We start from the raw sequence: 25,001 nt of genomic DNA, 5'->3' as shown, positions 1-25,001 counted from the left end.
ATCAATATTAATGCACTTAAAAAAAATTGTTGTTTTTGATTGTGAACTTTTGCTAGTTGCATAGCATTCTGTAATATATAGTTCCACTTCAGCAAAACTATTTAAAATACTGTGTGAAGTGTTATGCATGTGTAAAAACTCTTGAATAACAATACTGTTTTGCAAAAGTTCAGAAATTGGCATTATTGAAAAATCGACACTGTCTGCATATGTTGTATCATCTTCATCCTCACTAATTTCATTATTTTTGGAAGCTTCTGAAGCTATATCATCATCACTGATTAAAAGTTCCCTACTGAAAACACTGTCATCAACTCTGACATATTCTTCAAAATTGTAGCGAGAAAACACATCCAGAACTAGACAGAAAATCTTGAAAACCTTTTGTTTCATCATTTGTAAGTTTACTTTTCAAGAGTTCATTGATCAGAATGTCATCATCTATATCAAACGCTAAAACGAATTCTTTTCCACTAGTCTGTAGAAAGTCAACATGTTGAAACAATTTACTATTGTATCCAGTATCCATTAATACACTTGGCCATGCTATATGGTTAAAGTTTATTGCATCAAGATTTATAGAAAACAATTCTTCATTATTATCTATTGAAGTTATCATTTTAGAAAGGAAAATTTACCAATAGCTGCACTTTAAGCTGTGTATAATCCTTTGATCTAAGGGCTAGTTTTGAACTTGTATTGAGTGGCATGAACACCAGTGTAATGCAACAAATTCTTAATGTCAGGATGCACCGGTCAGTTGTCAAGCAACAATAAAACTTTTTGTTCCTTTTTTCTCAGTTCTTCATCCCATTCTCACAGTTCACCACAAAAAATATCAAAGATCATCCAAGCTCTTCGGTTAGCTTTGTAGTTTAACACTAGCCATCAATTTTTGAAACATCTTGGATTTTTCAATTTACCGATTACTAATAGTTTTCTCTTTTCTGTTCCCATAAGATTTGCAGCTAGTAAAATATTAATTTTTTCTTTAGATAACTTTCCTCCTGTGTAGCTTTCTCCTTTGAATTTTAGCAGCCTATTTGGCATAAGCTTATGAAAAAAAGATTCATTTCATCTGCATTAAAGATACCACAAATCTTGGAAATTTTTCTCTAATTTTTGGCCACTTATTTTGCAACCAGTCTTCTACCACATCCAGGTTTACTGCAGCTGCTTCTCCAACAATTTTTCAGCTTCCAATACTATGTCTTTTTTTCAATCTCTCAATCCAACTTCTACTGCATTTAAACTCAGTATTCTTTTCCCATTTGCTTCTTTTGCTTTTGACTGCAATGTAGTCCCACTGACAGTAGTGTTTTTAAGTCTCTGTTAAGAAAACAATTTTAACAATACTTGATCTAATTCATCAAGTGCCAATTTTCTAAGCTTTTTAGCATTTGAATTATCCTTGATCTAATTCATCAAGTGCCAATTTTCTAAGCTTTTTAGCATTTGAATTATCATGTTCAAAACTCACAAGTATTTTTCTTTTTCCTTCCAAATGGTAGCAACTGTTGATTTAGTTTTATTCATTTTTTTACATAATTTGCTTTGATTTACACAGCTTTCTAACTATTTAATAATTTCATATTTATTCTGTAATATATAAGACTTACATTTCTGTTTACACTGATTATTGCTTAGAGTTATCATAATTCACAAGGACATCTGCACAATACTTTGTAATTCCAACTTAGCAAATAGCAAGAGTCAATATGCTTCAAGAATTTCACACAGTTCATTATTCTTTATTATTAACATCAGTGAATGAAAATTTTCTAACCAATAACAGCATACATTTTAAATTTTGTGTCAGTTTGATTTCGAAATTCAAATTTGAAATACTGTATTTATAGTTAAATGAGTAAGAAATCAAATGAAATCATTTAACCATAAGTAACAAATCAGAAATAACATTTAAGTTTTAAATTACAGCACTAACAAATGAAAATCCTCAACAGTGTAAATTTCTAAGTTCATTGTTAATGAACTTGTAGATGAACCTCAGAATACCTTAATGAAGTAAGAAAAATGATAGAGCAAATACAAAAATTTAAATTTTTTATGGAAAATTACATAAATAAATGTATGCATTGAAATTACTTAAAAGTAAAACTACCCAAATTAAGCAACATTTCCTATATTAGGTAATTTTAGGTCATAACCTTTTACCTTTTGTTTAACCCTTTCATTTCACTCCCATTACATTACAAGAAAAAAGTTATTTAAAAACCCTAGTAATAACTCAGAAGTATTCTTTGTATGAATAATCCATTACAAGTGATAACTTTTTTAAATCCAAATATTGTTCATTAAATATGGGGTCATTGCAACCAGAAAAAAATAACATTGCTCTTATGGGTGTTTCATTTGTACTTTTAAAATTGGTTCGTTATAGCCGAGTTTGTTATAGGCAGGTTTGTTATAAGTGAATACTACCGTATTTACTTTTTATACATGTTATGTTATTTACAGTTATGCATCTCATTATCTTTAGATTTCAGATTTAATTTATAAATGTTTATTTATGTTTGATTAAAAAATTTCTTCTTTGAGTTAGTACAGTATACCTTTATGGCTTTGGTAACAAAAATCATATCACTCATATCAAATCAATCAATCAATCAATTTGGAAATCTTAATCCAGTTTATTAATATTTTATAAAAATCAAGAAACTTATTGATAAAATTTAATAAATTTACACAGAATTTATTAATGAAAGACAAAGTTTAAAAAAATTGGCTGTTTTTCCTCCACCTAAAAGTTTTATTGTTTTATGATTGTGGATAGAAAACAACAAAAATCATTTTTACTTTATAAAACATCTTATTTTAAATTTAAATGATTCAACAATTCTGAAAAAAATGTTTTTCTAATTAACAATGTAAAATTTGAAAACATTTGAAACATTAATCAATTAAAAACAGATGATTAGTAAACATTTCTGCAAGTTAATCATTTTTTGGTTGTTTATCATTTATCATTTTGTACACAAAATCTGTTATGTGAATATCCGAGTACCCGGTTACTCACTTATCCAGGTAATGGTTTTCTATCTGATATCTTGGTACAAAAGCAAGTATCTAACTTTTTATTTATATTAAACTGAAAGTCCAATAAATTACAAATGAACTGTTTGTTGCATGCAATGTCAGAAGTGCCACAGTAGTAAGTTTTGGTACTAATTTTATTTTTCCAGAAATGTCACCCACACACTGGTTATATTTTGACTGCTAATTCTCTCTAGAGTGCATTGAATAGTGGTACTTTAATTATGATTACCTAACAAATCCTAGCAGTATGTGATCTTAATTTCATTTTTTACAGTTGTTTTAAACTGGCCTACATTAGTTCCACCAAAAATTCAGTTTTTAAAAACCTATATCCTGATGTATAAATAATGTTAATAAAAAAAATTTATGACTAAATTTATGACATTATTATTATTATACATACATGCATATGAGATAATAATTCTCTCATGATAAAATTATCATATATTTCTCTTGCAGCTTGCCTCCGTTCTTCTACTGTCTCTAATTTTTCATACCTTTTAATCTAATTAAAAATTTAATAAAAATAACTGTATTATTTAAAAATACATAATCAAATTTTAAATGTCTACTAAAATCATAAATGTTGTAATAATCAAATAAAATTAAAGTGTCTAAACTAATTTTAAAATAATTCATTTACTGTTTTTGTTTTTCATAGAATCTTTCATAAGCTTATTTCCAGCACATATATAACCACAATTCATTCATGTTAGTATTATAAAACACTACACATATGCTACCTCATAAAATGCAGCCGTGTTTATTCGGTACGAACGTTTTCGGTCGTGTTAAACGACCTTCTTCAGGAAAATATCCAAAAAAGAAAAAGAAAAAATATTTAATATTTAAAAATATTCTAGAGAATATTTTTAAAAACGTTCCAAAGTTTGTTCGCTTTTGCAAATTTTCGATGTGTTCGATTTTTTCTTTTTCTTTTTTGGATATTTTCCTGAAGAAGGTCATTTAACATAACCGAAAACGTTCGTACCGAATAAACACGGCTGCATTTTATAAGGTAGCATATGTGTAGTGTTTTAATACGATATGCAGTCTACGACGAGTTAATATTATAGTTATTAAGCAAATTAAAATTTATAATAAATAATTTTTCAGTTTTGCTTTTTATCTCGTAAATTTTTAATTGTACTTATCGCAACATATAATTTTGTGAATTTTGTACAATAGAAACAATCAAGGATTTATAATTTTAATTTTTGTTTCCTTTAAATCTATTGCTGTTTACACCTTCAAATATTTAAAGTGTACATATTTATTTTAATCCTTTTAAAAAAAATGTTATATAAAATTCTATTCCTATACATTCCAAATTTTTGTTGTTTAAGTAGCTTTAAATTCCTCACATTCCAGAATACTAAGATTCTATGTTAAGCTTTTAATTTAAGAACTGTATTTTTTATTTCTTTTTTGACTGCAAAATAACAATGGAATACAAAGCACCAGTATAAGGATAATATAGTTGAGAAACTTGGTTTCATGGTGTTTATTCTTAATAAATTAACACTATCAAACTGAGTTTCTTAATTGATTATTTATTCCTTTTTTCTGCTTTTACCTAAAGATAATAGGGATATATTATCATTGAAAGTACTTTCAATTATATTTGTTTATTAACTTAAAGAACATAAAATAAAGCAAATGTTAACAGCAAAAGGACAGCTTTTTACTTCTGTTAAATTATTTTGTCATCTGCCTTAATACATATAGTATGTAGTGATCAAAAAATTAAATAATAAAACTTTATATGTCATCAAGCATTTCTTGCAGAAATATGACAGCTTAATAATTATTCCCTAAAAATACACCATGTAGAGTAACATAATTATGTAACAAAATGCAAATTAATCTTTGAAAAATTAAATTAACCATGAATAAACTAACACCATCCTTTTCAAAAAATAAAATATGCACTTTTGCATTTTATAAATGTTAGAACAGTGGTTCCCAAAGTGGTTCCTATGGACTCCAGGGAATCCTTGGTACCACTTTGGGGGTCTGTGGCAAATTAAAATTAATTTGGGGGTGCGTAAACGTCGGGGAATCTGCAAAAAGTTTAATATAAAGTAAAATAATTTGACCCATTTTCATTATTAGGATAGTTAAAAATAAATAGCAATAAAGAAATCTGTAACCATTTTTACATTCTGAGTAAAATATAAGTATATAGGTACAGTACATAAAATACAAAATACAAGTAATGACAAGCAACGCACGGCGAGTGTCGAGCCGACCACGGCCGCCTATCTATGCAGGTTTGAACACGAACGGAATCTTGCCGCTACGTGCGATAACTTGTCTAAAATATGACACTAGACGAGTTGAGTATCTAATCAACAATTTAATTCTGTTTTGTGCATGATGTGAAGTGCATACAACAAATTTTCCAAGTTTTGAACAGAAAGTTGTATAATTTTTCTTTTAGTGTTACGAAGATAGAATATGTTACGTAACTATTTTTGAACACATTTGATATCTTCTTATATGATATATTAAATTTGTAAGTAAGATTATACTGTAGCCATCAGCCATGTTGTTATATGTATTTTAGTTATATTTTATATTTTCTTTACATTCTGTTTAGTTCTTCCCTTTTTGTCATAATTTCCTTCTAGAAACTTCTTTATTAATGCTTATTGCCTTAAGGAGGGATTATCTCTTCTCAGAACTCTTGGTGGAATAAAAGGATAGGGGGATAACCATTTCTCTGAATTTTGGAGAAAACAAAAGAAAAAAGGAAGCCTGAGGCAAAACAGCCAATGGAAGAGCCATTCTTGGTCAAGATCCCAGAGCGGACGGAAGGACAGGGCAGGGCTCCTGACTTGAAAAAGAGAAAAGGGGACTGCGGAGTTGAAGAAAGCCATAGAGGTCGATGAAATAGAATAAATTACAACCACAATACTTTTTTTCCTTATAATCTGAAACCATACTTCCAACTTTGTTGTTTTGAACACAATGAAGTGTTATGAATGATTGTAACTGTAATGTGTAAAGCTTGGTTTACATATAGGTATGTTTTAAATTGAGATTTTGTTATTTTTTTAAAAAGGCTTGTATATTATATATGTATTGTGTATACCCTTTTAATATTTCAGTTGGCTGAGGAGGGGCTTGAAAGCCCAAAATGTGTATAATTTCGCACGTCTCAACTAAATAAAAGATAAAAAAAAACTGCCAAGTGCCTTAATTTATGACACTTCATTGTGTTCGAAACAACAACACAATACTTTTGTTAAAGTTAATTTATTTAATAGTTTTATTATATAATATTTACCAATATTTTATTTTATTATTTATTTATTACTACTTAAAATTTTACCCTTATCTTAAATAATTAACTGATTCAAGTGTTACTTTGTAGTATTATTCCATTTTCAAATTAAAATAAATTATTTCTTTGCAAAAAACAAGAAAGAAGTTTTTATGAATAAATAGTGGTTTTTTGCAAAGAAATAATTTGTTTTCTTGTATCTTAAATTTGTGCCCTTTTTTACAGAAGTGAGTGAGCCAAAGAAAAAATGCAGACAATATAGTGGTGAAGATTTAAAATATGGCTTTGTTCCATTACCAACATAGGAAGGCACATAGGTAATGAAAGTACCTATGTGCCTTCTATGCAATAAAACTTTGTCAAACAAATCAATGAAACCTTCTAAGCTTAAGGAACTTTTGACAAAAGTCCATAGCGACAAAAAAGAAAAAGATTTAATTTTTTTTCAAACAATCAAAAGAAAAATATTTGAAAACACCATCATTGAAACAAGTCTTTGCGACAACATCTGAGCGAGACGATGATGGACTGCATGTTTCTTATAACATTTCTTTACTGATTGCAAAGTCTGGAAAGCTGCACACCATTGATGATGAACTCATTCTACCTGCTGTAAGTGAGGTAATACCACTGTGCTGCATAAACCAGCTTCCGATATTATAAGAAGAATTCTACTGAGTAATAATATGGTGCAAAGGACTGATGAAATGGCTCAGTCCATAAAAAATTCTTTATGTGAGTATTAAAAACATCTGAATTCTCCATACAGATTGACGAGGCAACTTTGCCAGGAAACGAAGCATTACTTTTACCTTACGTAAGATTTGTAAAAGATGAGAATATTTCCCAAGAATTGTTATTTGCCAAATGTTTGGAAACTGATACAAAAGGTAAAACAATATTTAATGAATTAAAAACATTTTTCAATACAAAAGATATACCATTGGGTAATATCCTCTCCATTGATACTGACAATGCTCTGGCAATGGTAGGAGGACACAGAGGCTTTCTGGCATACTTCAAACAAGCAAAACAGAATATATTATCTGTACATTGTGTCATTCACCAACACCATTCAGTCACCAAAACCCTTAGTGAATGCTTGCACGGCTCACTAGATTATATCATTTGGGAAGTTAATAAAATCAAAAGGAATGCCTTAAATCATTTGCTTAGATTATTTGCTCAACTTTGTTTAGAAAATGATGAAGATTATAATCATTTACTACTTAACATGGAAGTTCGTTGGTTATCTAAAGGTGCTTGTTTGGATCGATTTTATGCACTCTTTGATTCAGTGTTGGAATTCCTGGACAGCAAAGACAATGATTTGCAGCTCAATTTAATTAATTCAAAAAATGACATAATATATATGACTGACTTATTTGCCAAATTTAATGAAACCAATTTGAAGTTACAAGGTGATCAATTAAATTTAATCAAAACTAAATGTATAATATCTGCGTTTGTTGCAAAACTTTTTTTATACAAACAAAATTTGGGGAGAGGCGAATGCTCTGTTTCCAAATCTTTCAAAATTGCAAAAACGAGATGATGATTTGCTTGTTTATTGTCAACACTTAACGGCTCTTCACTCTGACCTCAGCCAAAGGTTCAAAGATATTCTTCACTTGGGCATCCCCGATTGGGTGTTGGATCCTTTTGCAAGTAGACCCACAAACTCAGATGAAGCCATACTAATACAGGAGGAACTTATTGAATTATCCACAAATGAGGAGCTGAAACCAATGTTTGAACAAGGAGTACCACAAATTCTGGTTACAAAAACAGATACCAATTTTATATCCTGCATTATGGGCCACTGTACAGAAACTGTTGATTGCATTCCCGTCTTCCTATTTAGTAGAGCATGGATTTAATGCAGTTACGAACCTCATCACAAAAAAAGAAACTGACTGCAAATTAGTACTCATGGAGACTTATGAATGTTACTCACAAACATTGAGCCGAACATAAATAATCTCATATCATCCCATCAGAGTCACTCATCTCATTAAAAAATAACATGCTTTTGTATTTTAAAACAAAATTTATAATTTGAATAAATACTACTTTAAATATAAAAATGTTTTATTTATATTTTATTTTTACGTCACCATTCATCATCCAACACATCACAGTTAAATTTGAAATTTTGCTATAATGCAGTTGTATACAGTTATTTCACTTGGGGTTCATGGTCAGGTTTTTGCTATGAGAAGGAGTCCGTGGGCATAATAAGTTTGGGAACCACTGCATTAGAATAAGAATGCAAATTCAGAAGTTTTAGTCTCAAGAGTCCTGAAGATTCGCACAGAACTTTCTTCACAAGTTTATAAGTAGAAAAGTAATATAATGAATACAGGTAGAAGGCCAAAATGGATAAGAAGCAGGACATTTAAGAAAAGATCAGAGAATCTGTTAGAAGTATGGTTTTCAATATTACAAAACACCTCAACATTTTACAATCATCAGTATCAAAGCTTATGCAAACAACAGAGGAAAGTAACTAAAAAAAAATTCAGACCACAAGAGAAAATTTACAGAAAAAACAACTTGAATTGGTTAAAAATGTAATTCAGAGCAGGTTCAATTAAACTGCAAAGTTAAGCAAACTGTGAAACAACGCACAAAATAATGTATCCACCAATACCACAAAAATTATAAAAATTAGAATTCCAATCACATATTCTAGCCTTTAAATACCCTCAATTATCCACAGCTAGAAACAACTACCGCAAAAAAAAAAAGGCACTGGATAATTGAACAGTAGTCCAATATTCTGTTTTCAGGTGAATCAAAGCAATGTATCTTCTTTGGTAACAATAGTTCTTGTGTGTGGCAAAAGAACAACAAAATCTAAAATTCCTCCTGCTGAAAGTTAAGAGTAAAATTCTCATAAATTGCCATTGTGTGAGAGGGCAAGTGTGCTGAAAAAACAAAAGAATTGTGTAAGCAATTTCAAATTTCACAAGATCAGGATAAGAAAAAATGCTTAATTAAAAAAAGTTCAAACATAGTAATGTTTCTTCTTTCAAATGTAATTGTTTAAATGCACTTTGTAATTTTCACACCCAATAGTGTTCTTATAAAAGAATGAAAATGTTACTGAATAGAAATTTAATTTAGTTTCCAGAACTAAGACTTTTTTCTCATCCTTTTGAATATGGTGCCAAGTTCAAAACTTATTTTCGTCACCATCTATTTAAAATTTTATATAATACGATTCAATAAGAAGTCAAATTAAGTCTAACTTCCCAACCACAAAAGTCTTTTCATCCATTATCATGATCATCCTAGATGATAACCAGTTGTATCACTACTTTTGACAACAACTAGCTATTTTCCAACCATGCACAGTACAAAATAAAGGGAAAATTTTTAATTGATTTCAAGAACCAAGCTGGTCAAACAAAAAAATAAAAAACACAACCACCCTCAACTGGTTAAGTTCATATTTTTGATGATATTTATTTAGTCCGTTGCAGTCACTTAATATATGGTTCAGAGAGTAATCATTTGAGTTGCACCAGTAGCATCTATCTTTAGTGAAGTTTGATTTCTATTTATTCAGTCTGAATAAATAATTTGTTTAATTTGTTAATAAATATTGTGATTCTCTTTCATGATTCAAGTAACACTCACATTCTGCCAAGGTATGTTGTTTAATTCTAAGTTGATGTTTGCATAGATCAACTGTTCAAACCTAACACAATTTCCATCCAACAACAGAACTGCAAACTTCATGTGTGCATAATCAATACCACTGTGAATTCTCAAATGTACCAAAAAATTCTAAAAACATTTATATCATCATCATCATCATCATCATCATCATCATATCATAATAATTAATAATAATAAGAAAGCTTTTTCAAAAGTGACAAATTCAATTTTCAACATAATCTCATCCAGTCATACAAATTGGCATTAACCACTACTACTTGTCTTAACGACAAAGAAATCCTGTTTTACCTGGAGAATGAGATCTCCAGGGTAAAACTTGAATTTGTTTGTCCAGACAAATTCCAGAAACAATTTGTGGATTATTACAAAGAAAATACTGAATAAAATAAAAACCTAGTCATTGCATTACCTAAAAGAGAAAATATACCTTGCTTGGAGCCTCACGTTGCTTGTTATCAATTCATAAAATCTGAATCACAAAAAATACAATTAAATAAATCCAAACAAATACTTTTTGTGTGTTTAATTTTACAAAAACATTTGCATTTTGTTATGTCATTATGATCCATTACATGGTAGCTTTTAGTGCCCATACACACATTTGTAGAACCCAATTACTTATCTGCAATATTTCTGCAAAAAATTATCGACAATATATAAATTTTTATAGTACAGTAGAGCATCGATTATCCGACCCCCGATCGACCGTCACATCGGTTAACCGATACCGCGTTCTAGTCGACAAATTCAAATGTCCGCTAGTGATGTGGAGCTACAATATTTGGCTATGTCTTGGCTACTTTAATATTATTTTTGTTAAACTTTTGCATGTTTTAGCTGGCAACACTGGCTCGACCATGAAAGGGAGGCCAGTATTTAAACCAGGCTTAATTTTTTTATTTCTGTCTTTATTTTGTGCAAAATAAAGAAATAATTTTTAACAATACAATAAGCAACGACTATTATTTTTTTTAAAAATTTGTTAGGCTTAACATCGATGAAAATTCAACACGAAGTAGGTTAATAGCGATATACTAATATACTATACTAATATTGTATTTTTTCATACTTTCCGGTTATCCGTTTTTTCAGTTATCCGACCAACCCCAGTCCCCAACTGAGTCAGATAATCAATGCTCTACTGTAGTGTAATTTTTTGACTGCTACTTTTATATTATGCTTTAAGCTTTCGGAATATTTATATACAATAATATGCATAGTAGATTGAAACCAAATATATGATACATATGTAAATAAAAAATAAAAATATTACATAAAGGTTAATTTATATTATAAAATACTAATAAAATACCTCTTCATAGAAGCTGAGTTGTGACACAGGTTCATCACAAACATTTTCACAAAAATCTTTAAATAATAAATAACCTAAAATTTAAAAATTTTTTTAAATTATAGTAACATATTGTTTACATTTAAATTTTCAGAAATAAGCAATCAACTTTCATTATGTTTACTTGGAAGCAATTAATGATAAAAATATTAATAATTTATATTTTTTTTACTATATCTTAAATATCATAAATCAAGGTTTGATTAATAACAAATTTTGTTTTAATGTATATTACATTTTATTAAGTTAATGCATCCTATATGAAAAAATTAAAGTTAGAATTCTAAATTAATCTTTATTTGTCTGAATTTGTCCAGTAAACTTATAATTTAGTGTCCAACTATTTAAATGTTGCAGAATTTCTTTTGTAAACATTTAAAAATTTTTTTCCACATCATCAATAAAATTAACATGTAAAATGAAATGATCTAAATAAGTTCAATTAACTTCCTCTTGTAAATGAAAATTTTTACCAGACCATTTTAATTCTACTCAATGCTCTAAATAACAAAGTGAAGAAAACTATAAATGCTTAGTGCTTATTTTTGAAACAATTTTCAGTTGAATTTCTTCACTTTTTGTTATTTAGAGCACTGGGCACTTCAAAACAAACAAAACTAGAAATTTTTATAATATTAAAACGAAGAATATCTTTCAATCCTCCCATAAGTATTATTATTAAATATATAAAAATTCTTAAATTATGTAAGCAATAAATCTACAAACCCAATTTTTAATTAATGCCCAACAATCTGCCTTATTATCAGACTATAATAATGCTAATAATATGCCTGAAAACATGGCATTAAACCTTAATCTAGTAGATTCTCAATCTATCGTTTTTGGCAGGACTTGAGGGAAAAATGACTAATGCGAGAAGACGATTGACACGGGAAATTTACGATGTCGATGTTGTTGTTATTTATCTTGTACGGAACATGTATTTTCCAGTGATAGGCTTATATGATAGTTTTTGTAATACTAAACAATAAGCATGCAAACACAATGGAGCATGTGCACAAATGTTTGTTTATTCTATATTTTAAAGAATTGTTAAGAATACTGAAATTTGTTCTATTTTCTCTATTAACCCTTTTTTCAGACAAATTTCCTTCTACTTCCTCTATAATTTTCAATTTTTCTGTAGGGGTTCTGACTTTTCTCACATGTCCAGACATGATCTCCTCTACCTCAAGACATGTTAATTTTTACCAGTGTTGCCAGGCTTTAAGAAAAAATGTTGCCAATAAAGTACAGTATTTTGTAAAGCAGTAGGCAAAAAGTAGTCAAAAATTAGAATAAAAACTGGTTAGCTGTAGTAAAAGGTTGAACTGTTAAATTTAACATGCTTTTATTTTTAGTACATGAAAATCAGTGTTTCAATTTAGTGCCCTCTACTGTAAGTAAAATGATTGATGCAGGATAATACTTTTCTTTCAAAATAAAAATTCAAGATGAAGTCTGTTTAAGAAGGAGCCACCACTTATTCACTTTCACTGTTCTGGAATACAAACTTTAGACAACTGACCTTTCTCTGTAGGCTATTTGCCATCACAGAAAAAATATTCAATTATAAACACAAGTTTAAAAATCAGAACCAGTGATACCACAGACATCATCTTTCCTTCCATCATTACCACTTGGGAACAGTAGAGCTTTATATCTGCAAGGCAATGGTGTAAGTAGATTTTTAGCTGCTTCTGGTGACTAATTGTTGCAAAACAATTTCAATTATATAATTCCATCAGATGGCAATTATGTTTGACAATAAAATTGAAGATAAAAGCCTGTTTAAAAAGAAACGTGGGGGCATGCCAAAAGAACTTACTCCAAATGCAGACGATCAGTGTGCCCATGGATCAACATAGGCCTCTGTTAAAGCTGAGTGTACAATCTGTTTTCTTGGCCTTTTACATGGGCAGTTTTCTTTAGTCTTTGCCAACGTGTCTTTAGAATATATAGCTGGCTTTCCGGACTGCCTGTTAAATACGCAATAGGCTTAGTGGAGAGAGCGACATGACTCTCGATCACAATGTAAGTTGTTAAAGTTTGATTATCAATAAATATGATGAAATAATGAAATACTTTTTTAATAGGGACAATATGTATAAAGAATCAGAAAGCACCACCTAGTGAAAATTTCTAAAATGGTATAGAATGATGTCTTCAATCCAAAGTTGAAGACAGTTTGCTAGTATGGATTAAAACAATTTCCTTACTATGTTGATTACAGCTATTGGACGATAACTGGTTGGCAACAATCTGTTTCCTTTTTTTATATAGAATTTTAAACAGATTTGTTTCCAAGTAGTAGGAAATTAACTATAAAATTTAAAAGAATTAAACATACAGTCGAGTCCGCATAAGTCGACACCTGGATAACTCAACACAATCGCTTAAGTAGTCAATTTTCTGTGGTCCTGGCCGACTTACGTAGGTATTAATGTTAAAAAACTCCGGATTACTCGACACCGTTTAACTCGTCACCACTGGATAAGTCGACATACTTTTGCTGTCTCACACTCCAATAAGTCGTCACCCCCTCCTGAAAAAATAAATTCACTCCGCACGTGTGGTGCAAACTGATTTTTTTTTTCAGGAGGGGTCGATTTATTTATTAATATATTATTAATATATATGTACATATTAATAAAAATGCCTTAACATTTTATGTATTTTTATGTATAAAATAACAACAGATAAACAAAAAGAAAATAGACAATCTACATCGTCACACCAGAATCCAATTTTGCATTTTTTCATGCCAGAGGCATTAAGAATCCTTAGATGTTACTTGCCAACAATTGACAATTGCAAAGATGATGTTTTCAAAGTGTTCGTGATCATTGAAAAAGAAAGTCGAGACAGTTAAGTGCTCAAAACAAACGACACTAAATGAATTTTTCAGTTTTTCATCTAGAGAGTAATTGTAAATGGAGGACACAATGTATTGTAAGCCTATACTACTGTATAACGCACTACTGTATTTTATTAATTGTAGTTTTGTGTTTTTTTTTTCCAACTTTGCTTTAGTCGTCACATCGGATAACTCGACACATTTCCACTTTTCCTTGGGATGTTGACTTATGCGGAGTCGACTGTATTTAAAATGTCATTTAATATTTTGTTTGGAAGACATTTAATCATTTCATTCCTGATTTTATCCAAACCAAATGATTTGAGAACTTAATTTCCTTACTGCATATTCTAATTCTGTCTGAGATATTGGATTGTCTAAAACTGGGATATTTCTAATTGAAAGGCTATCTAAAAGAATAACTGTGAGGCCCTAAGAATTGTAATTTTAAAAAATCAAACCAAATCTCACTTGAGATTATATTTACAGTATTCCTCCTTATTCTGAACTTATTTACCAATGACCAAAATTCTTTTGTATTTTTAGTATGTCATAAGTGTAACTTAATTTTGGCTTGAAATAACTTTTTCCTAGCTTTGCATAATGACTTATAACTTTTGTTCAATTTTGAATACTCTTGTAACAGATCTCTTGATTTATTTTTGCAGAATCTTCTTAATAAACTGTTCTTTTTTCTTTATCACCACAAACAATCTGAATCAAACCATTGTTTATCAAATGGCTTTAATACACTAGTCATTCTCAACGTTCCACTTTGAGTTGCTGAAGTAAATAGCATTTCTAAGAATTCTGAATAAAATTGCCATACATCTAATAAAAATCTTGTCTTCAGTAATTTATGTAATGAGGTGACTAACGAAACACATTTATCAAGCTTATCCTGATTCCATACATAGAGTTTTCTGTAGTTTGCATTGTCTCTATTTTACCCATGTTGAAATTAAATATTGCCAAAGTATAAAAATGGTCTGAACTGAATTTATCTTCCTCGCACACACTTTTAACCTGAACTGAATTTGTCAAAAATTTTAAAGAATTTCAAGTTATCCAACAGATTAACATTTAATGCTACAAAGTCTACTTACTGACATATCATTATGAATACTTACATTACTGACTTACATTACATTACTGACATATCATTTGAAGAAATAATGTCGTTAGATTTACGAGAATTTAAAACTTGAATGTTAAGACCATAATAAAAGTTATCTGATTCCTCTCCTATTCTTGCATTAGTGTCACCTATAATGAGTATTTCATTATGGAAAAAACACTATATTAAATTCTCTAACTCAGTTAATAATTCATTATGATGAAGAATATTCAAATAAACAAGAATAATGACCAGACTGGTTTGCTTCAATAAATGAGCCCAGGCTTGACAAAAAATTTTTTGAAAGAAAAATCAGAGAAAATGATTAAAATTTTTCCAACGGACTTGTTTCCTTGTTTGAGGTGACACATCGAATGTGTCACCTGGAACTGACAATTGAAATTCAACAATTGGATAGTGGTGTGATGATTCCTGATGAAGTCATGGGAAACACCCACAAGAGACCCCCCCAAATACAAAAAGAAGATAGTTCACAGTCATTGTCAGTTTGCTTTTAACTGATGTTCCTGCCTGATCCTGTTTTCACTGCTCAAGCCAGTGCCGATCCTCTGCCCTCTCAAGACAGAAAAAGACTTCCATCATTTCAATTCATCGAAGCACCTTCTGATCACCTGGCAGACCATTTGATACACCGATTCAGCGATTCCCAGGGAACCAACTTCTACTAAGGTATATTTACCAACATACAACCAATTGTGAACTCTCTCTCTCAGTTAGGGACTATACCAGTAACCCTCAGTTTATGCTGGCTCAATTTATGCTGATTCACAATATCACTGCTGTGTAATTCCGTGATTCTCCCTATGCTAGACTGATTTTCATTTCAATATTGATATATTTACTGAGACACAACGTCATATGTTCATTAAAACAAAGATTTTTTTTTTCGTTTCTTTTCTTTCGAAGACACAATGTAGTGACGTAAACTTAAACACTGGGCGAATTTTTCATCCTTTTTATTCGGTTGGTATAGGCTCATTGTAATGTTCCCCTCCACGGTAATCTTTAGTAAGAGGCGAAAGATTATCACGAGAATGAAGGGAAACCTGAGCTCATGGAGGGGAACATTACAATGAGCCTATACCAACCGAATAAAAAGGATGAAAAATTCGCCCAGTGTTTAAGTTTACGTCACTACATTGTGTCTTCGAAAGAAAAGAAACGAAAAGAAAATACAAAACACGGTTTCCTCAAGATAGACAAAGATTTTTATTGAATATATTTATTTTTTCTGTTTAATATTGTTGGGTGTGTATACATTTACATTAAATTAATATTAAAATACTAAATGTTTAGGTACCCACATATACAAGAATACAGGAGGGTTATTATATCAGATAAAAGAAGTGCACCAGAGTTATCTAAACATGTTAAGAAGGCAATCTATCTTTCTAGAAACAAAAATGGAAGTTATTCTACGAATGGAAAATGGACAAACACGCCCTAATGTCTGTAGATCTTTGAACTTAGCTCCATCGACTATTACTACCATTAAGAAAAATGCAGATAAAATTAAACACTCTGCTCAACAGATCTACAGCAGTAAATGTAAAGCATGTGAGTTACAGTAGAAGTAAAATTTTTGAAAAAATGGAAAAATTATTATCGTTATTGGTGAATGATGCAAATCAAGAAAACATTTCCTTGACTCAAATTGCTACAACTGAAAAAGTAAAATCAATTTTTGATAATCTTAAGGAGACAGACGGAGGGGAAGAAACTTTTTTGGGAAGCAAGGGTTGGTTCAAGAGATTTAAATCCCAAAGTAATTATTGTAGTGTAAAATTATGTGGTGAAGCAGCAAGTGCAGATGTCGCAGCGGCAGGTGCTTTTCCCAAGGAATTTCAGGGTTATGTAGAACAAGACAACTATTCTCCAGACCTAATCTTTAACATTGATGAGACTAGGCTTTATTGGAAAAAATTACCAGCATAAACTTTTATTTCTTGCAAAGAACGTTCCACTGCAAGTGTTAAAGTTGCAAAACATAAATTAACTCTTTTGTTGGGTGCCAATGTTTCTGGAACATTGATACACTAACATCTGTTTAAGTTTCAGTCACAGACACCACATGCTTTAAAGGGTCTGAATAAAGACATGTTGCCAGTTTATTGGAAATGGAACAATATTTCTTGTTCCATTTCCAATAGAGAGTCACACAAAATATTTTCACAGATTGGAACACAAGTTATTTTTGCCTTACTGTGCTTTGCTTTTGTCAAAAAAATAAATTGCCATTCAAAGCACTTCTGCTCCAGGACATCCAGGACATCCTCAAAACCTTGATGAAGTAAGAACACCATTAGATGTCAAGGTTAAACAACCTTGACATCCAATGGTGTTCATGCTTCCCAATACAACATCTCTTTTGCAACCAATGGATCAGGGAGTTATTGCAACCTTCAAAGCTTATTATCTCCGTAATACATTCATGCGAATGAGAGTTTTAGACACTTCAGACAAAACAGTTAAAGACTATTGACGGTCTTTCGATATTTTGAAAGGCATTAAAAACATCAAGTCGGCTTGGGATGAAGGTTATGAAAAATGCTTAAATGGAGTTTGGCATAAACTTCTGCCAGCATTCATGCATGATTTTGAAGGGGTAGCACATAAAAATTTAATTGAAGACATTATCAGACTGCACATGATATGAGATTGGAAGATGTTACAGATAAAGATGTGACAGAACTTTTAGAAGCCCATGGTCAGCCACTCTCGAATGAAGAGTTAGATGAACTTTGTGAGTTAGACAATGATTGGGAACGAAGTGCAAATGTAAAAAAGAGCATCATTGCCTCCATTCAACCATATTCCGAAATTATTAATGGAAGAAAACAAAAATCTAAACAATTAAAGATGGATACTTTTTTCCGAAAAATGTAAGAGATCCAAAACTTTGAAATATCATTTGTTTTTCTTAAAATTTTTAATAAAAACATTTCACTTTATTTTACCATAAAATACATTTAAAAAATTAAATTTATAATATATGTATTTTGTATTATATTGTATTAATAAACAAAATTATTTGCTTATTTTTCACTTATGTAAAACCTACCCCTATATCTCACTTTAAATATGGGTTCATTTTATGCCGATTCGATTTGCACTGGTTTTTGTCAGAACGGAACTGCAGCGTAAACCAAGGGCTGCCTGTAATTGATATCTAAAATTAGTACCTTGCTAAGTGCTTTCACTAACCATGTACCAAATTGTAAATAGTATCAATAAATAAATGGGTATTGTTAATTGTTAAATTCGTAGTAGCGTCTCCATCTCAAATCCAAGCACCTACAAATGCGAACACCGCTCATGCAAAAAAACAAAATTAGCAGCCATCAATGTTTCTGTGTCTGTCCTTAAAGACACAGTGGTGTCAGTCCTGACGAACTAGTCATCCCAAACGTGGTGTCCCTTTGGTCCCATGGTGCCAAAGCATAGGGTGCACTCTGGCATTGTTATAAATAAATTAGCAGAATTGAGCTTAACTGCTATAAAGTTATCAGATTTCAGTAGTACCTCTGGCTGTCCTAGATCACAAGAAATTGCAAGAATTAGTCCTCCTGATGGTCGATCTGGACCTAATAGTTTCCTTTCTAGTTGTTCTAGTATAAATAAATTTGGATTTAAAACTGAGATCTTACACTTGTAAGAAAAAGTCAACCAGGTTTCAACTACAGCAATAATGTAAGTTTGCAGAATCTGAACAAATTCTTGATTTTTTAATGTTTCCTGACAGTTCCAAACAAAAATTTCCAGTGAATAAATATCAACAAATTATCCTCTTTTTTAACTTCTATTAAACTTACTGAGTGTTGTTTCTGTCTAATAAACCTTCTATCTTCTGCAAATCATTAGTCTCCAAGTTATAAGTGAATTTTTCTCCGTCAATTTTATAAAGGCAAAGATTTTGCCTTTATAAAATGAAGTAAAAGCTTTTTACGTCTTATCCTGGATCTATAAGTGAAATTGTCAAAAACTGACGACTCTACAATAAATTTGAATTTCTTGAATTCATTTTAAATTTTTAAATACTAATCTTTTATTATTTGGACTATTAAGTTTCACTAAAATCAAACTGGTTTTTGAAATTCTATAGCAAGTTTTCAGAGAAATATATTCTCCATTGTTTCTTTTAATCAACTTAAAAAATTCTATAATGTTGTCAATTCCTCATCATTGCTCATTAAACCAGAAATAACTACATTATTTCTTTAATTCCTTGTGAAATGAATCTAACAAAAAAGACTGCATAAAAAAATTATCTGTACATACTGTTTTAAACATTGTAAACTCTTCAATTTTCTCTTTTATACAAGTCAATCATTCTTTGTGCTCTTTATGAAAATTATTCAACCAATTGAATTTTGACAACAGTTCATCCAACTTAGACAAAATAGTTTCAAACTGTTCTTCAAAGAAAGAGAGAAATTTATCAGGAATAGGAGAACTCGCTTCCTGAGATGAAAATTAATCTTCAAGATGCGATATCTTTAACACTGGTTCACTTAGAGAATGTCAATGTTTACCAATGGACGTCGAACCTTTTCCATGGAGGAAGAAGGAAAAGTACAATACATTGGTCCAGGATTCTGTTCTACACTTCCTATCTCCAATAAAATAAGAATTAACAGTAATTATAGTAAGCCAAATGAAACATTTAGAGCCAAAAAAAGTTAATTAGTTCTTTCAAATTCTGATTTATTAGTACAAAAACAACATCAAGTTCAAACTTTGCAAAAAATTGCACCAGAAACTTGGATGAACACACAGCACCCCCTCAAAACCATGAATTATAAAAAAAGAGAGAGAATAAATCTAAAAGTAAGGTTTTAAAAGAGTGAGCAGACATCTGCTCCTTTAAAATGGAAATCTGCAAAATTTTAAAAACAATGCAGACTCTTCAGACTTATTTCAGCTCATTGAAAACATTTGTGCTTGCATTGAATTTTAGCCACTTTAAAAGGCCTTCTTCAGATAAGACAGCTATTCTTTACATCAAACAAGTTATAAAAATATTTAAAAACAAAACATTCCATATGTGCAATGATGCAGTTTACAAATTATTTGATATATGTTCTGATGCTGTTTCAAAAATTATAAATGTTAACTGACTTAAATACAAAGATAATTTTTAAAACAGTATTATAAAATAAATTAATTAATTAAAAATAAACATTAAAAATACTAAAACAAGTACCCAAGTGGGTACTTGTTTTAGTATTTTTAATGTTTATTGTTTGGAATACATCCAAACAATAAGCTTAAGAAATGAGCCTACAATGACCAGATACTGCATACACTTGGAGATGAAGGCTATGCAGCCTGCCAAGATATATGTTATGATCTTCTGCAGATGATGAAACATGAAAACCTGATGGATCATCTATTGTTCAGTGATCAGGCCTTCCACACCTGTGGACTGGAAAACTGCCATAATGGATATGGGCTGATGAATTGCCACATGAAGCCTTTGAGTCAGAAAGGTTAATACCTGAGGTTAATGTCTTGCCGTGGTTCACTAAAAAAAATCTATGAATCTTTCATGTTTTCAGAATTCACAATCAATGATGCAACATATCTCAATATGTAACAACTTTTCTTACAGTAACAGTTGATTTCAGATGGCATTTTTGATAAAGTTATGTTCAAACAGGACAGGGCACCATCCTCCTTTACTAGCATTGTATACATAATTACCTTAATGCATATAACCTGGTAAATTGATTAATAAAAGCTCAGCTAGTTATAGGCTCCTCATTCACTTGGGAATATATCAAGTCACAGATGTACAGTACAAAGTAAAAATGAACAGTATCCAGAGCCTGAAGAATCACACTGCAGCTGCTGCAAACATTACACCTGATATGTTACAGAGAGTTTTCAGATCAACTGTGGAGAGATAGAAATTGTGCATAGACATGTGAAAGAGTCAAACTGAATTGCATTTATTCCACATCCTATTCATTTCTTTGATCTGTACTGTTTTGTCATGTGTTAAATATGTTTTTCAAGGAAACACACTGAGACCTTTGAATCACCTTGTATTAAAATTAAATTACACCAATAACTTTACAAGTTTAATACATAAATGAGTCATCAAAAAATTATTATATTATTTCATAATATCATTAATTTGCTTCCAAATCAATTCAACAGTATCTTACCTAATTTCTGATTAAAAATTTTATCAAATGTAACTTCTCCCATTTTTTCAAGATGTTTGTGCATTACACTACGAACACTGAAATAAAAAGATCATTGATATAATTAAGATATATTTGATGACAATAAAATATTAAAAGCTTTAAAAATAAAATTAACATTTCTTTAAAAATTTTCTTTTGTCAGTTTTGCATAACAATAAATTAAAAATACAGTCAAACCTGTTTTTGTGCGGTCTTTTTCTGTGCAATTTTTTTTGTGTGGTATATGAAAATTTCAATCAAATTGGAACATAATTGACTCCTGTAATATTTTTAAAAACTCTATTGGTTGTTTTCTATGACATCAGCAGGTTTTTTCATTTTTTATTCAGTAAAATTTTTTTCTCATACGTTTATTTCGGTCCCCTCTTATTTTAATAGCATAAAAATCATAAATATTATGTTATATTTGAACAGATGCAGTAAGTTAGCTCCCCTCCAGCTTTAGACTGCAGGTGTGAAATTTCATGCCTTGTTAAATGAAATAACACTTCCTGCAGCTATATTTATCAAATAAAATCATTAAAAAGTTAAAAATAATCGTTAAATAAAGTTAGATTGGTATTTAAGTAGAAATAATTAATTAATATAAAAATTAAAATTCTTAGAGGATTTTTTTCCCCATTAGGTGTTGCAGAAAAAGGCCCAAGGAGTTAAAAAAGCAATTCCTAGTTATTTCGTACGGTTTCGAGTTATTTTCTACATGAGACTTTTTTTATGTGGTCCCTATCCCCCTGCATAAAAACAGGTTTGACTGTACTTAATATAATAAAAGTTAAAATTGGAAATTTATATAAATACACTTTAAATAATTACATCCTGTTAGGTATACTAAATACTTAAATTGGACGTCATGCCAACAGTTGTATTAACACAATTAAAAACTTCAGATAAGGAGACTATAAAGAAATTAAAAGAAATATTTTATTTGTGCAAGTGCTTTTGACGTAATTTACACATGTGGATCTCAGGCAGTTTGAATAACAAAGAGAATTCAAACAAAATATTTAAAATTTTAAAAAACATAACATTGGCCATTTTGGAACATAAAATGTATACTTGTTCTTAAAAGGTTAAATTAAATATTTTTTGTAAACACGCAAAACTGATACACATGCACCTTAACATACATAAAGGTAAAAACCAATTGGAAGAGCACCAAAAGTGAATGTTACGTTAAAATATACTAGGGCTACTTTTTAAATAAGGTCCATTTGTGAATGAAAGTGAGAATAATGCACAATCACAGCAGTACGCATGTGCTTGTGCTCCGAGCAAGCTTGGTGCGCATTTTGACGCAATTTGCAGCCATATCCTCTGCCTGTATGCTGAGCTGTAGAAGTTTAAAATGTTTAAGAAAATTAAATCTCCCGCCGTCTGTGAGATACGATCTGTTATTCGATTCTTGAGTGCAAGAAACTTGGCAGCAGCAGAAATTCACCGTCAGATTTGTGAAGTTTACGATGATAATGCTATGAGTGACAGTAAAGTTCAAAAATGGGTAAGAATGTTCAAAGATGGGCAAGTTAATGTGCATGATGAGCCATGCCCTTGCCAACCTTCTCTGATTTCTGAAGATTTGGTTCATGATGTGGATAACAAAATCCGAGAGGACCGACGATTCACGATTTCAACATTATCAATTGAATTTCCACAGATTTCAAGATCAGTTTTGTATACCATTGTTTCGGAGAAACTGAATTATCGAAAATTGTGTTCTCGGTGGGTTCCAAGACTGCTTTCTGACAATCACAAAACAAAAAGATTGGACAGTGCTTTATCGTTTTTGACTCGATACAATCAGGAAGGAGATGAATTGTTAGACCAGATCATTACAGGAGATGAGACTTGGGTGTCTCACATGACTCCTGAGTCCAAGCAGCAGTCAATGGAATGGCAACACACATCTTCGCCAACCAAGGTGAAAGCCAAACAGACAATTTCAGCACGAAAGATCATGGCAACCGCCTTTTGGGACAGGAAAGGGATTTTGTTAGTAGATTTTATCCCAAGAGGTAAAACAATCAATTGTGATACATATTGTGTGACTTTGAGAAAACTCTGGCGCGCCATACAAAACAAGCAGCATGGCCTACTGTCTTCCGGTGTAATGTTGCTCCATGACAATGCAAGGTCACATGTTTCTGCACAAACACAAGGTCTAATCAGTTCTTTTGGATGAGAACAACTAGATCATCCACCTTACAGTCCATACCTTGCACCCAGTGATTTTGGTTTCGATACTTAAAGTTCGATACTTAAAGTTCTTTCGTCGTCAACGGTTCAACGATGACAAGGTGAAAACTGCAGTCATGGATTGGGATTCTTCAGAGATGGTAGATTTCTTTGAAGTCAGAACTCAAAAAATTGTTGAGTGATATGACAAATGTTTGAACAAAAATATAAATTATGTAGAAAAACAGATAAATATATATAAAATATGGAAATAAATTTATTTTAATGATATTTACAGTATTTTTCTTCTTATTAAAAAATAAACTATTTAAAAAAATAGCCTTTGTACTACACTACACTGGAGAACACCGGGATGTGTAAAATACTCCACTCTTAGAACCTATAACCCGTGTGATATAAAAAAACAAAGGATGCTTATCACCACAAACGTTTTTGAACTGCTGAGAGTTCTTCTTCAGGTGTGAGACTGAATAACTGATGGGACAGAGCAGACCGTTAAAGGAAATTCGAGAAACAATAATAAGGTGTCCTATCAGTTATTCAGTATCACACCTGAAGAAGAACTCTCAGCAGTTCAAAAACGTTTGTGGTGATAAGCATCCTGGGGACCTATTCTGAGTAGTATCGTTAAGCTAACGAATACGATAAAAACCAGTTTCTATCGGAACCACGTGATTCGCGTTTAATCAATCGTGAAAATGCTATTCCGAGCCGTACGTTTCGTTTTCGGTGCCGATAGCCACTTGCGATAACTAAGCTTTTGTTATCGGTCACTTTGGAGCTGCCGTTAGGAACGTAACGAAAGTGAAAACAACATGGCGTCTTTTGGTGTAAGAATGATTTTACTTCACGAGCAATTGGAGAGAGAGTTAATAAACTATGTTGTTGTATTGCTTAAAAATAATTACCTTAACTGTTTAAGAATATTGTATGAATAATGTAATTGCTTTCTTGTTAAAATTTAAAGTAAGTAGCTATAGCGTGAACATTATTTCTGAAATAGGTTTTATTCGCATATGTATAAATTAAAATGATAGCTTTGAATATAAATATATAAATATACGACTATCAGTTACTTTTCGCCATCTTTCTGGATGTTTTTGTGAGCCGACTCCATCGGAATTCAGACGGTCGGCTATTTCTTGCCACAATTTCTGGCGATCTTTTACGGTGAAGGAAGCATCTAACTTCTCTGACATTAATTTCGGGTTGTCTTC

The 25,001-nt window shown here is 30.8% G+C and overlaps 1 protein-coding gene and 1 pseudogene across 1 annotated transcript in view; both read right to left on the bottom strand.

Annotated features, from left to right (window-relative positions):
• Positions 1-25,001, bottom strand: part of LOC136982618 (G protein-coupled receptor kinase 1) — a 201,351-nt gene that overhangs the window by 142,005 nt on the left and 34,345 nt on the right. Inside the window, 3 exon segments of the mRNA XM_067279163.1 lie at positions 3,461-3,562; positions 11,346-11,419; positions 21,550-21,626. Of these exon segments, the coding sequence (XP_067135264.1) occupies positions 3,461-3,562; positions 11,346-11,419; positions 21,550-21,626 (253 nt within the window).
• Positions 16,343-16,433, bottom strand: LOC136982634 (U5 spliceosomal RNA; annotated as a pseudogene).

Source organism: Centruroides vittatus, unplaced genomic scaffold (genome assembly GCF_030686945.1).
Source record: "Centruroides vittatus isolate TY-2023 unplaced genomic scaffold, ASM3068694v2 contig_854, whole genome shotgun sequence".
Taxonomy (NCBI): Eukaryota; Metazoa; Arthropoda; class Arachnida; order Scorpiones; family Buthidae; genus Centruroides; species Centruroides vittatus.
The sequence above is the reverse complement of the archived record's forward strand: the minus strand, read 5'-3'. Positions and strand labels throughout refer to the sequence as shown.